The sequence below is a fragment of the Octodon degus genome, unplaced genomic scaffold, assembly GCF_000260255.1.
Source record: "Octodon degus isolate 3935 unplaced genomic scaffold, OctDeg1.0 scaffold00305, whole genome shotgun sequence".
NCBI classification, from domain to species: Eukaryota; Metazoa; Chordata; class Mammalia; order Rodentia; family Octodontidae; genus Octodon; species Octodon degus.
Genome location: NW_004524881.1, coordinates 1,208,701 through 1,221,775, shown reverse-complemented (window position 1 = coordinate 1,221,775; position 13,075 = coordinate 1,208,701). Strand labels below are relative to the sequence as shown.

Sequence of the window (13,075 nt, the reverse complement as noted above, 5' to 3'; positions counted from 1 at the left end):
CCATATCTTTCAGTCACCTCTTGCAATTTATCTGGCAGCCTTACCCAGAGGAACCAAACAGTGAAACTCAGAGATGCCTTCAGTGGGACTCTGGACTTCCTGGAGAGTCACTTGACCTCTTGAGGAAAAGAAACTGGCAAGTAGGGGAGGTCACACTCTAGCCAGTGACCAGCCCATGAGGGCTGAGAAAACAGAACAGGACTTGTGCTTCCTCGTAGCGATGCACCCTGTCACACCAATATATCCAAAGAAATTGCCTTAACCTCAAGCCGTAAGGTCGCAAGTGGAGACCTAATTTTGATTTAAACCTCCAACTTCTGCCTTAGATACCCCAAGTAGTCTAGGCACCCTCTCAGGAGCCTGCTGTCCAGAGGAGGGACTAAGAAACTAACACAAATGTCATGACCCCCTCAGCCAGACAGTTCTGGTCTGAGAAGTCACTCCCTGAGCCAGCCTGAACTTTCAATCCAGCTCAGGAAAGAGCAATGCCCCACCCAGAGGCCCTGCAGCATGGGTGACAGACACTTGACAAACTTGGTCATCCGCTGAGTTGTCTTACTCATGCTGACTGCAGCAGAAGGCCCTATGATCAGTATCACAGTGTGACTCTGGATGGTGCTAAACAGAACAGGATGAACTGTCCCAAGTGCAGAACCATTCCACCAACACTGAAAGGTGAGTGTGGCTCTGGAGGCATGCCATGAATCTGCATGGTGACCACCCAACTAATAACTGGGACTGAAGGGCTGGGTGTACGAAGTTCAGTGGTAGGGCATTTGCCCGCTGTATGCGAGGCCTGGGTTCCATGTCAACTATACTTTCCCTACACACAATAATAATGATTATTATCATGAAATGAGCCTATTTTTTAAAAAATGAGCCTATTTTAAAACAAAAGTTAAATCTTTAACCAACATTAAGTCAGGAGATAGTGCCAATGGTGGCAAACATATGGCACACATGCCATAGCAGGCTGTATCAAAAAAGCTCTAAAAGGTCTGGGCAGTGGGTAAATGCTCTTCACTGGTATAGGCAGTGGAGCAGGTAGAGGGACGGTTAGCTTTGACCACTCAGCACTGACATGACTGGATATGGCCATAAGATGCATCACTTCCAAGTCAGGTGAATTTTCAGGAAGGTGACACCAATAGGATTGGTGGACCAGCTGGCCTGGAGTAAGACACTTCCAAACAATGATAAGCACTTGGGTTTTGATGGGAATCAGATATAGATAGATAGATAGATTGATTGATTTTTTTTTCTATTTTATTTTTTGTTACCAGAATCAAACTCAGGGCTTTGCACTTGCTAGGCAGGGCTGCACTGCTGAGGTACACGCCTGGCCCTAACCAGTAATGCTGTTAAGGAAATGTTAAGACTTCAGTGTTGCTGGTTATTATTCAGGCCAACAGGATGCTAGTCAATAATTAAACACAACTCAAGCACCCACATTGCCTTTCCTACCATCTCAATTCACCCTGAGGTAACTGACTGTATGAACTTGGATGAGCAATATACATGGTCCCCATTGCGATCTAGATGAGTGAAACTCACAAAATAGTGAAGCATTTGCTTTGCCTTAAAAACTACTCCTTCAAATTAAGCAAACCCAACTTAGATTCTTGTAGTAATTTAAGTAATTTCTTAGGTTTGTCCCTAAAAGAAATAAGCTCCACTAACAACCAGCTTGTATTCCTTGACTTTATTAACTTTTGGTACCAGCAGGTGCTGTGCCACTGAGCTATATCCTTGGTTTCCTTGACTTTAACTTAATGTATTGACATTTACTAACTTTTCGGTCACTTTAACTTACTTTGTTTTAATTGTACCTCTCACAAGCTAGGGAGATGCAGCAGTTCATATTCAAATGCTTTTTCTCACTATGCAGTTCAGGCTGGCCTTGAATTTACCACATAGCCTAGGATAGCCTCCAACTTGCAGTGACCTCCTGCCTCAGACTCCCCAGTGCTGGGATTATAGGCTCGCACCACCATGCCCAGCTCAAATGCTAGTTCTGAAAAATATCTTTTATTCATTTGGTACACTGTCCTGGTGTGCAGCTTCGACTTATAGTGATTCTCCTATCGCAGCCTCCTCAGCCCTGGGATTACAAGTGTGTGCCATTTTGGTGGCTGGCTTGGCATGGGCTAGCATGTCATGTGGTACTGGGGATCCAACCCAGGTCCTTGCACTTGCCAGACAGGTGCTTAGACCACTGACCTATCTCCCCAGCCCTCCAAATGCTATTTTAGAGTTGAGTTGCAACTGTAAATTATATACAGGACAAGATGGAGGTACAGCCATCCTCAAAACCTTGTGCCACAAACACCCCTAAAGGCAGGCTCCTTTAAAGGTTACACTCAGCCTAAAGGGACAAAAAGCAGCTACCAGAAGGAAAACGCAAACAGGAAGTCTGTGTGTAGGGGACGGGTAGGGCTGAGGCAGTGGATAAGAACCAGATACTAAGATAAAAATATAAACATGGCCACAGAAACAATGGCCAGGTTCCATGTGTAACTTGGGAAGCCCACATCATTAGCCTCCTTGGCTATGGTCAACTCAGAGATGAAATATATAACATGTTCTCTTGTACATACGAATTTATATCCATGGTTCCTCTGTTTTCATTACTAATGATCAGAAGTACAGTGTAAATGGAAACTTTCTTCAAATGGGACTTGTAGGTTTACACAGCCTTAAGGACGTTGTCGTCAAATGATACAAAATTTCAGTTGATCTACCATATATCACAGAGACCAAAGTTAATAGCAATATATAAGGGGCCGGGAAGATGGCTCAGTGGAATAAGTGCTTCCCGGCAAGCGCAAGAGCCTGAGTTCAATCCTTGGTTCTGGAAAAAAAAAAAAGGCAATATATTATATGTACAACAATAATTTGTTTGAAGTTTCTGCTTGTTTGTTTTTGAAGTAGGGTCTTGCTATATAGTTCAAGTCTTGAACTCTTGGTGATTCTCCTGCCTCAGCCTCCCCAGCCTGGGCATGCACCATCAAGCCCAGTCTCAGTAGCAAGCTCAGTGAGCCTGGGGGCAGGGCCAACAAAGCATGTGGTGCCAGGGATTGAATCATGGTCCCCGCGCTTGCCTAAGCTGGCACTTAGTCCACTGAGGTATCTTGCCAGCCCTAAGAAAGCAGATTTTAAACATTCTCCTTACATACAATGAATATGTGAGGCAGCACATGCATTAAACAGTGGGCCTGGCCATTCTCCAGTGTGTACACGCATCACACTGTCATGAGTGCACCATCCATGTGTACAACTTTCGTTTGTCAGTTAGAATAATGAAGCTTTAAAGTGGGGCTTGAGAAAGTGGTGCTTGTCTTAAGGATGCTTGCTGCTGACTCTCTGAAGCTCAGCATGCAGGGCCCCATGACAGGGCTCGAGGTGGACTTGGCTGTGGACCTCACACCCCGGCAGCATCTCCTTCCACCTGAAAATGTGCTACCCAGGTTGTCACACGTGACCCTTTCACACTACTCATCCTTGTTCTGTCAAGGTAAGCTTCAGAGATTTCTCTAAGGAAGACAGTGGGACAAGGCACAAGGGCACTTTGCAAGTGAAGAGAGCCAGCAGGAGGTAAAGGACACTTGTGTCCCCTGAACCCCTCCACTGTAGCCCCCGAGGTGACAGCAGAAGGAGGTGGGGCCTCTGGGAGGGTCAAGGCAAGGCCCTAGGGATGGGATAATAGCCTTCAGGATCCCCAGCTCTGGTGTGGGGAAGAGACGGGCACCATCGGCACCTGTGCAGACCCTGTTGCAGGACTGGGAGTGGTGGGTGCTGCTGGCATTTGAGCAGTCCCAGGACCTTGGGAATCTCTCAACCATGGGGTAGAGTTTCCAGATTTTAAAATGACAACCATTCACAAGGCAGATGTGACACAGTGTAGAGGTAAGCAACAACAGACAAAATGAAATTACTGACACCATTTTCAACCACCTATCCAAAAATCTTTAAAACTCCTTTTTAAAGGGCTGAGCTGGAGCCTAGGGCCCTGTACATGCTGGGTAAGTGCTCTAGTACTGAGCTCGACTATTTGAGCCAGGCACTGCAATTGGCAGTAAGAGAAGATGATATAAAACTAAGTATGCCAGGACCCTACCTTCAGAAACAGCTTTCAAGGTAAATGAAAATACTAAACTTTATAAGAACTGAAAAGCCCTGAAGGGTGAAGCTTGGAGCTTGGAAGGGAATTGAGTAGTAAGTCTCACCTACTTTGAATATTCTCATATATTTTGATCAAAATATGTAAGGAGGGTTTTTTTGTTTTGTTTTTGTTTTTGTTTTTGCTCCGCATGCCTTCAGAGCAGGTTTGGCTGGCTTGAGTTGTGGGGATCAAACCACAGCAACCTGAGCCTGACTGCTTTGTTGAAGCAGCCACTTAAGAACTGAGCTAAGGGGCAGGCCCCCCAAAATGCATAAGGAAGGGCAAGAAATTTGTCGAGTATGAATCACCAATAGCCCAAATCCTTTCTTTTTCTTGTCTTTTCTTTTCGACAAGGTCTTGCTATGTAGTTCAGGCTGACCTTGAACACATTATATAGCTGAGGGTAGCCTTGAACTCATGGCAGTCCTCCTGCCTCATCCTCTTCAGTGCTACGATTACAGAAGTGCTTGATCACACCCAGCTCCAGATTTTAACACTGGACTTGTGGGGATACCACACACAGTAAGTGAATAAAAGTAAGCAAAAAAAAAAAAAAAAAATGTAGGGTTTGGAAAACATTGGAAATACATTCTCCATGGACCAGTGACATAGCGCTGGTCTAAAGTATGTGCTTAGCCAAGTGTGCAGGGACTGAATGGCACATAACACACTAACCCCGCCCCCGGGGCAGGGTGAGCTGGCCACAAAAGCAAAAAGAAATGCACTCCCCCAATTGGCCTTATAGAGACATAAAACAAGATATTATTTTTAAATATTTTAAAGCCTTTTTTCCTTTTCTTTTTGGTTCCCGGAATCAAACTCAGGACCTTGCATTTGGCCAGGCAGGCATTGTGCTGCTGAGCTATCTCCCTGGTCCTTTAAAACTTTTTTTAAGCCAGGCATGGTGGTGCACACCTGTAATCCCAGCACTCAGGAGGCTGAGGCAAGAAGATCATTGGGAGTTCAAAACCAGCCTGGGCTGCAAAGTGAGCTCAATACCAACCTGAACTGCATAACAAGACCCTGTCTCAAAAAGAAAAAATGTTTAATGAAAAATTCTAAACATCAACAATAAATAAAAATTGAATTGTGGCGAACCACCTGATCCACTCTCCTTGAAAGAAGAGCAGTTGTCTCCATTTTGACTGAGCCTGACCCTATTTCCTCGTATTGATATGTACAGAGCTGGATAGGACTTCTGTTTATCCTTTCAATTAGCCTTAAGCAATGTATATTGGTCAAACCAGGTGCTGGTGATAGTCTTTGAAGGTGTCCTGTGTTTCCCTGGTAACCTACACCTGCTGCTCTTTAATGTGATTGGGGTGAGACAGGACAGAGAACCAATGCTCCACACTGCCAGCTGGGATCAAGCCTGGAGATAGAGGCTATGACTTCCTGGAGCTTGAAAGATTACATCAGAACTGAAGCACCAGGCCCCCGAAACTTTAGATATTATCTTATTATAATGCAGATTACTTTCTCTGCATATCCTGTCTGCATATGGCTGAGGTAAATGTAGGCCACCCACCTAGTTCAGCTCACAGTACTCACCTACTTCCCACAATTCTCAGTCATTCCTCCTCAAGCCACTCCTCCACTGAATAAAACTGGGCGCAGCCCTGGGTCAGCCTCTTTGTTCTGCAAAGCCATCTTCATGGCTGGACTTAGGACCCCTTGGCTCCCCAATAATTATAAATATGTTTTAATGTCTTTTACTACTTTTACCGTGGGTTGCACTGGGAGTGCTAGATTGGAATTAACTTGATGGGATTCCAATAACATATCTTTGGAATTACAAATACTGACTTCTTGGACTGAGATGAGAACCAGAGGGGACTCCTACACTGAATTAGTGTGGTCTATGGATCTCTGGGGGGTCCTTGAGGCTATCTCAGGGACCCACAAGGTCAAAACTATTTTTATAATATGAACACGTCACTTGCCCTTCCATTTTCTCCTTAAGAGAGTGTACAGTGGCATTTTTAGGGGCTGACACACAAAGTATCCCTGATCAGAAGGTGACCCTGATCAGATGGCCCATGGAATACTGCTTGTGTATGCTTATATTCTAAGAATCTAAAAAAATTTGGTTTTACTTTTAATATTATAAACATCAAAAGACAACACAGAGAAACATGAGTTCTCTGGGTCTCTCAATAATTTCTAAGTTCAGAGGCCCTAAAGGCCACAAGGTTTGATAGTAAGGATGGGGACTATAACTTGTTTACTGCTACAGCTTCCATCTCTGCCTCACAAATGATATAGTCCATCAATATTTGCTAAATAAGCCCTAACACTGACAAAGTGTTATCTAAAACTGCTTTTAAAAATAGAAAGCAGGAGCCAGGGAGATGGCTCAGTAGAATAAGCACTTGCCTGGCAAGCACAAGGGCCTGATTTCAATCCCTGGTTCTGACAAAGAAAAAACAAAAAACAAAAAACAAAAAACAAAAAACAAAAAAAAAAAAAGCAAAAAATAGATAAAAATGGTAAGCAAACAGTCAAGCATAGTGGTCATACCTATAGTCCTAGCTGCTCAAGCCAAGGCAGGAGGATGACAAGATTGAGGTCAACCCGAACAGTTTAGACCCTTACTAACAGATGGAGGAAAGGTATGGATAGGGGACTCTATGTACCAACTGCCCATGAATACAGTCATCACATACTGCAGACATGCAAAAATTAAAAAACAGAAAGCAAAGATCAAGCATTTTTCCTTGGCTGCTTTGACTAGTTGCCAGCTTTAATTCAAAATAGTCCCTCCCTCCATATATCGTACTCCCACAGCACAACACATTGACCATTAGGTCATAAACATTTAGTCACTTGGCCAGCAGCCTGCATTTTCATTGCCGAGCTCATTTCCACCCGCTGGTTCTTCTCTAGGAATCAGGCAAATGTTTAGCAGCACAGATGGCCCCTTTGCTGTGGCCGACAGAATGAGATCTTGCACTGTATTAGACAACAAAGCAAAATGACTCCAAGATGACAGCCAAGCATCCCCCCATCATTCCTTTAAAATCAGTTTGCAGAATAACAGCACTTGTCAGTGATAATATCCTCAAGTAGATTGCCCATCTCAAGGATTGAAGACGCAGAGTAAAATAATTACTACTCAAGCAATAATAGATTCCAAAGCTTGCTCCTTAAACTGGGCCTAGTCCTAGTCCAACTTGGCAAGCTTGGGGGAGATCTGCAGTGCTTCCTGCATCTTTGGCCCTGATTGGGATGCTACTCCTCCCTGGGGACAGGGCCCCACTGAGAGCGCCTGACCTGCACTGTCCTGATGGCTGGATGCTGGAAGAAGCATCTTGACCATGATGTCTCAGACCCCATGCTGCCTCTGTGGCCCAACTCTCACTTCAGCTCTACCCAGCCAACCTCAGAACCCTTGGGAACCTGGGAAGAAACTGAGCCATGAGCATGCTCAAGGGTTCCTGCTCACACCCATTTCTGCCAGACTCGTGGGAGGCCTTACTGCAAGGCTTCCCATGCTGTCCTCACAAGAGGAAAAAGAAAAGAGAAAAACTCTTGTCCCTCAAACAGCATGGTCCAAGCCGAGCATGGTGGTGCACTCCTAGTGACCCCAGCACTCTGGAGGCTGAGACAGGAGGATCTGAGAGAGTTTCAGGCCAGCCTGAACTAAATACTGAGATAGGAGTTTGGGATTATAAATGTACCACCACACCCACCTAAAATTTTTCTGATTAAGAAAAATCTTAGACTATAATGCTGTCTTCTTAGTTTTGAATAGAGGCAACTCAGGAGATGTGGTAGACACACAAAGAATACATTCAGCTGATTGTCATATCACAAAGAGCAATGAGAGTGTTGTGCTGATTTGATTTTTAAAAAGGGTATGGTAGGGCCAGGGAGATGGCTCAGTGGAATAAGCGCTTCCCTAGCAAGGGCAAGGGCCTGAGTTCAATCCCTGGTTCCACAAAAAAAAAAAAAAAAGGGTGTGGTGGCCCAGCCTGTAATTCCTATTTTCCACCTAATCAGGAAGCTAAAGCAGGAGGATTGAAAGTTCAAGGTCACACTGGATGCCTTAGCAGACTTTGTCTCAAGTAAAAATATAAAAAGAGCTAGGGAGGCAGCCCAGCATTCTCTGGGTACAATCACTAGTACAACAACAATAATAATGTCCTCATATATTAAGTGACTGTCAGTGGCTAGACTCTTTCTGGAGGTGACCTTAGAATTGGCCCCCAGGCTGCTGGGGCTTCCAGATACCCACTGCTCCTCCCCCAGCACAGGCAAAGGCTAAGTGTTCCTCCTGCTGGTTATATCTGTGGACTCAGTGGTGTCCTTGGCCTGGGAAGAGGAGGCAAAGGTATGGCAGCTCCTTTCCTGTGGCCGCTTCTGTCACCTGAGTGCCATGAGGCATTTGAGCTGTCACCAGGCCTGTGGGGACTGGAGACACACATTTAATACCCAGGGGCACATGACTGCTTTTCACTGTTGTACTATAGAAGCAAGAAGCTACTTCATAAGTGAAACCCTAGCTACTACATAAGCTTCAGTTCACAAATTGTGGAAACCATAAATTACAACAGCAACAAATGTCCCCACCCTGCATCTAGAGAGGGAGGGAGTGGCTGTGCTGGGGGCTCCACAGCAACCCTCTTATTTCATTCTTCTGACACCCCAGTGAAGAAGGTATTATTCTCATTTCTCATTTCAAAAAATGAGAAACCTGAGGTTCTCAGGGGTTAAACAACTTGCTAAAATTTTTTTTTTAATTAAGAAATTACTTGATGGCTGGAGATATAGCTCAGGAGCATAGTGTCTGCCTGGCAAGCACAAGGTCCTAAATTCTATTCCCAGTACTAAAAAAAAAAAAAAAAAATTACTTGCTAACTTGGCCTGCTCCAAGTATTTGTAGGTAACAGAGAAGGAATCTGAGCCAGGTTCAGCAGTTTCTCAGGTCATTCTTCTTTCCAATGAAACAATCCAGCCTCTCTGTGCCGGTGCCAGCCCTGCCCCCAGGGGCACACTGAGATGGCAAATGAAACTGGGAGTTGTGGCAAGTGCACCTGTAATCCCAGGTCTTGGGAGGCTGTAAACAGATGGAGCACTATGAGTCTGATCTAGTAGTGAGACCCTGAACACCCTGTAGACTCTTCCCTAAAAATTAAAAAAAAGAAAAAAGGAAAAAAAAATCCAAAGTAATCCCAGCACAGTAGGAGCTGAGGCAGGAGGATCACAAGTACAAGCCCACATTGGGCAGCTTTGCAACTTAGTAAGACCCTGTGTCAAAATAAAATATAAAAATAGAACTGGGGATATAGCACCTTGAGAAGGCCCTGGTTTCAAAACCCAGCACCACAAACAAAATCGAAAGTGAGACAGTAGGACTGGAGGTGTTGCTTTGTGCATAGGGTTACCTAACACATTCAAGACCCAGTGCCACAGAAAATAAAAACAAGGCACTTGTCATGTGCCTATAGGGCAGTAGGCCCTGCACCAGGCAGAGACAATGGGTTGGGCTAACAATGAAATGCAACATATAACCCTGTTCTTCCAGGCTGGGTGAGACTGTAGTCCACAAAGCCCGCCTTCAGGAGGCTCAAAGGCTGGCTGCATAGGCCTGGAAGTCTTCCAGGAAATGGGTGTGGGCCAAGGAGAAGGGCAGGGATTACAGGACTTGCCCGATACTCCGCCAGCACAGTGAGGTAAGAACGTCTTGGTTCCAAGACAGTCCCTGGTTGTCAAGTCGCCCTCCAGTCATCCCTAGTCACTGCAGTCCCTTAGACAACTGCTTCTTACAGGGATTCTACTGAGCTTCCCACAACAGATAAATTATGCATCTGGGTTTCACTCCTTTTCTCTCTCCTCTTTTTGATGGAGATGCACTGAGTCTTGGACAGTCTTCAGAGGGAATGACTGGCACTGGCAGTGAGTGGATTGCATTCCAGCTGTACTCAACTGCGAGGGGACTGTCCACAGCAAGATGAAAGAAAACCACAATGGCCACCAGGCCCAGGTCACAGACTCTGGTTCCCGCAGTGCCCTGCACTCTGCATTCCACCCTCAAGTCTGCATACACAGGTGGACTTTATGCGCCCCAGAGCTCATATAGCTAGAGTGGCCCTTCCTAGGAGAAAAATTCTGGGGCAGAAGTCAGTACAGGGCTTTGGAAGGCTCCTTGCGTGTAAAGAGCTGTGAGCTCTGCGGTAAATGTATGGCTGTGTCCGAGAGATGACACCACCTGTCCCTATTTTTACAAGGCTTTGAGAAGTGACATTATTTTCCCAAAGTTAAAAAGCTTGTAAAGGGTGAATTAAGGATCTGAACATAGGGTGTTAGACTAATCTCATGTGTGTTTCAGTCATGTGATCTCTAATAAAACAGAATTACTATCATTTATTAAGCACCAACTCATCTTAGGGGAACCATACCTGTTTCCTTGGCTAATTCATGTCCCTTGATATATACATCCATCATTATTATTTCCATTTTCAGATAGGTAAAGGTGAACCAAGAAAGACAGAACCACCAGTTTCCAGTGTCCCATCACTCTCCAAGGTTTTGCCTACAAAGGTCCTCCTCCTCGACATCAACCCACACCCTACAACTTGTTCAGAAAAGAGCAGAATGATTCGCTGACTACAGATCTGTCCACTGAAATGAGCCCTGTCCTTTCATGGCAATGCCACATGGTGCCACGCTCCAGGGCTGAGTGGGCAGTTCTTAAGTCTCCTACTGTCACTTCTGAGCCTTTCTCAAGGAGAAAACCACTTGGACACTGACTCCGGCCTCAGACAGCTGCCCATACCCATCCTGAACCATGAAAGACCCAGGGAATCAGGATCCACCACACTGGCAAGAACCCTCCCCCTGCAGGGCTCCTGGAGACAGCCGATAAAGCCAGGAAGAAAATTCTTATCAAACTATCAAATTACTTGACTCTAGCCACTCAAAGCAAGAGGCTGACATCCACAAATCTCACCAGGATTCGCATGTGCAGGGTGAAGGAACATAGATACTCAGGAAACCACAGTGCCTGAGCTCAGACGTGCACCAGCCTTCCTTTCCCTGGGCATAGTGAACTTACTAAAAATTAAACAGTAGGGGCTGCGGAGATAGCTCAGTGGTTTAAGTGCCTGCCTAGCAAGTGCAAGGACAGGGTTTGATCCCCGGCACCACATGCTGTGCAAGCTGCTCAGTGAGACCTTGTACCAAATACACAAATATAAATTTCAAAAAATTTAAAAAAAATTAAATGGTGCTTGTTATGGCTTTTTTTTTTTTTTTTTTTTTTTGGTACTAAGGTTGAACTCAGAGTTTGCCTTTGCCCTGAGATACATCCCCAACTCCTTTTATTTTTATTTTGAGACAATGTCACTGTCACTAAATTGCCCACACTTAACTAGAACTTTAGGTCCTCCTGCTTCAAGCCTCCCAGATTGCTGGCATTATACATGTCTGCTATCATACCTGATTTTTGCTATGGCACGTTTTTAAAAATTGTTTTTAATTGCTAGATTCCCAGTAAATTTTTATTTCTGGAAATTGTTAAGGTAATGTTGCCGCCTGGCTAAGATGACGCTACAAGGTGTACTGCCTCAAGTCAGAGCAGGTCTGAGCTTTTCGTCTCAGCCTGCAGCAAGCTCAGACAAGGGGAAAGACGGAGCCTGAGGTTGTGGGTGCGCCAGGAAAGGCTGCCACAGACTTCTGTAAGGGAAAAGTGATCTCCCGAACTCTCTGCTGCTCCTCTCCCCAGGGCTTGGTGAAGCCGGGGAAAAGGCAAGGAGACCGTGGCCAACGAAGTGAAGTCAAAGGATAGAGCCGCCCGGCAGCAAGGCCAGACCTCTACGTCTGGGCACAAGGAAACACGGCGGGGCCGGGCAGCGAGGGCGACTGCCAAGGGACACGGCCGCGAAGGGCGGACTAAGCACAAAGAGAGTCTCCCGGCCCTGGGAGGAACAACGCGTGCCGCATCTAAGGATGTGTCTCCTCGCGGTTTTGTTTCCGCACAAGGTGGGAAGGAAACCAGCTGGGCCCAGCTGAGATTGGATTTTCTGGAGAGGAAAAAAGAAATGCAAACGCCAGTCAGAGGCTAGGCCTTGCTGAGAAGCCAAGCTCCAGTTTGGTCTTAAGCGCACCGGGGCCACTGCCATCTCCTTCACTCTCCACCCCAGGAAGGGGGCGGGGGGGCTCCAGCAGGGGTTCCCAGGCAAGGTCCGCAGAGGGTACACACGCATGCATTACGCACTCAGGACGCCCGACCCCACCTCACCTGCTCCACCGCCCGGTCCATAGCCTTCTGGAAGACCCGGGCCACGAGCAGCGTGACGCTGGCCACCAGCAGCAGTAGAGACAGCGTCCCCGCCGCGTAGAAGCAGCATCTGCCCATACTGCGCGGCGTCCCGGACTCGGCCGGCTGCGAGGACAGGGAGGCGCCCCCGGCCGCTTTGGTGGCGTCGCGAGAACCTGGCTTGAAGCGCTGCCTCCCGGTGCCGGCGTGCTGGACCGGGCTCCTCCGCCGGCGGTTCGCGGGCCGAGAGCTCGCGCAGGCCGTGACGCTCGCCGCAGCCCGGGGCGTGGCCGGGGCCGTCACGTGTCAAGCAGCGGAGGCCGCGATTTGTTGTCCTGCGATCCACACGCTGCCTTGCGCTCCGAGGCTCTGCAAGCCGGGTATCCGCAGGGACGCGACATCGCCCCTGATGCTGGTGGGGTGGTAGGGGGGTGTCCCGGGTCGTCTGGGCGCGGACCGGTTAGGATTGGCGCAGTGGAGGAAGTACGAGCCCTCAGCCTCCGTGGGCCAGGATCTCGGGAAGCTGGGTTCCAGGACATGTCACAGGTTCTGGGGAAAGGAGGGTGTGCAGCTGGCCCACCCGGAGCCTCGCACTGTGGGGGTCTAAGGGAGGAGGATCACAAGTTTGAGCCTAGAATGGGCAGTTAGCGCCT

General features: G+C 47.0%; 1 protein-coding gene across 1 annotated transcript in view; it reads right to left on the bottom strand.

Moving 5' to 3' along the window:
* Positions 1-12,719, bottom strand: part of Scarb2 (scavenger receptor class B member 2) — an 81,561-nt gene extending 68,842 nt beyond the window's left edge. Inside the window, exon 1 of the mRNA XM_004647424.2 lies at positions 12,405-12,719. Coding sequence (XP_004647481.1) covers positions 12,405-12,521 — 117 coding nt within the window. The 5' untranslated portion in view covers positions 12,522-12,719. The remainder of the gene's footprint in view (positions 1-12,404) is intronic.
* Positions 12,720-13,075: the final 356 nt, after the last annotated feature.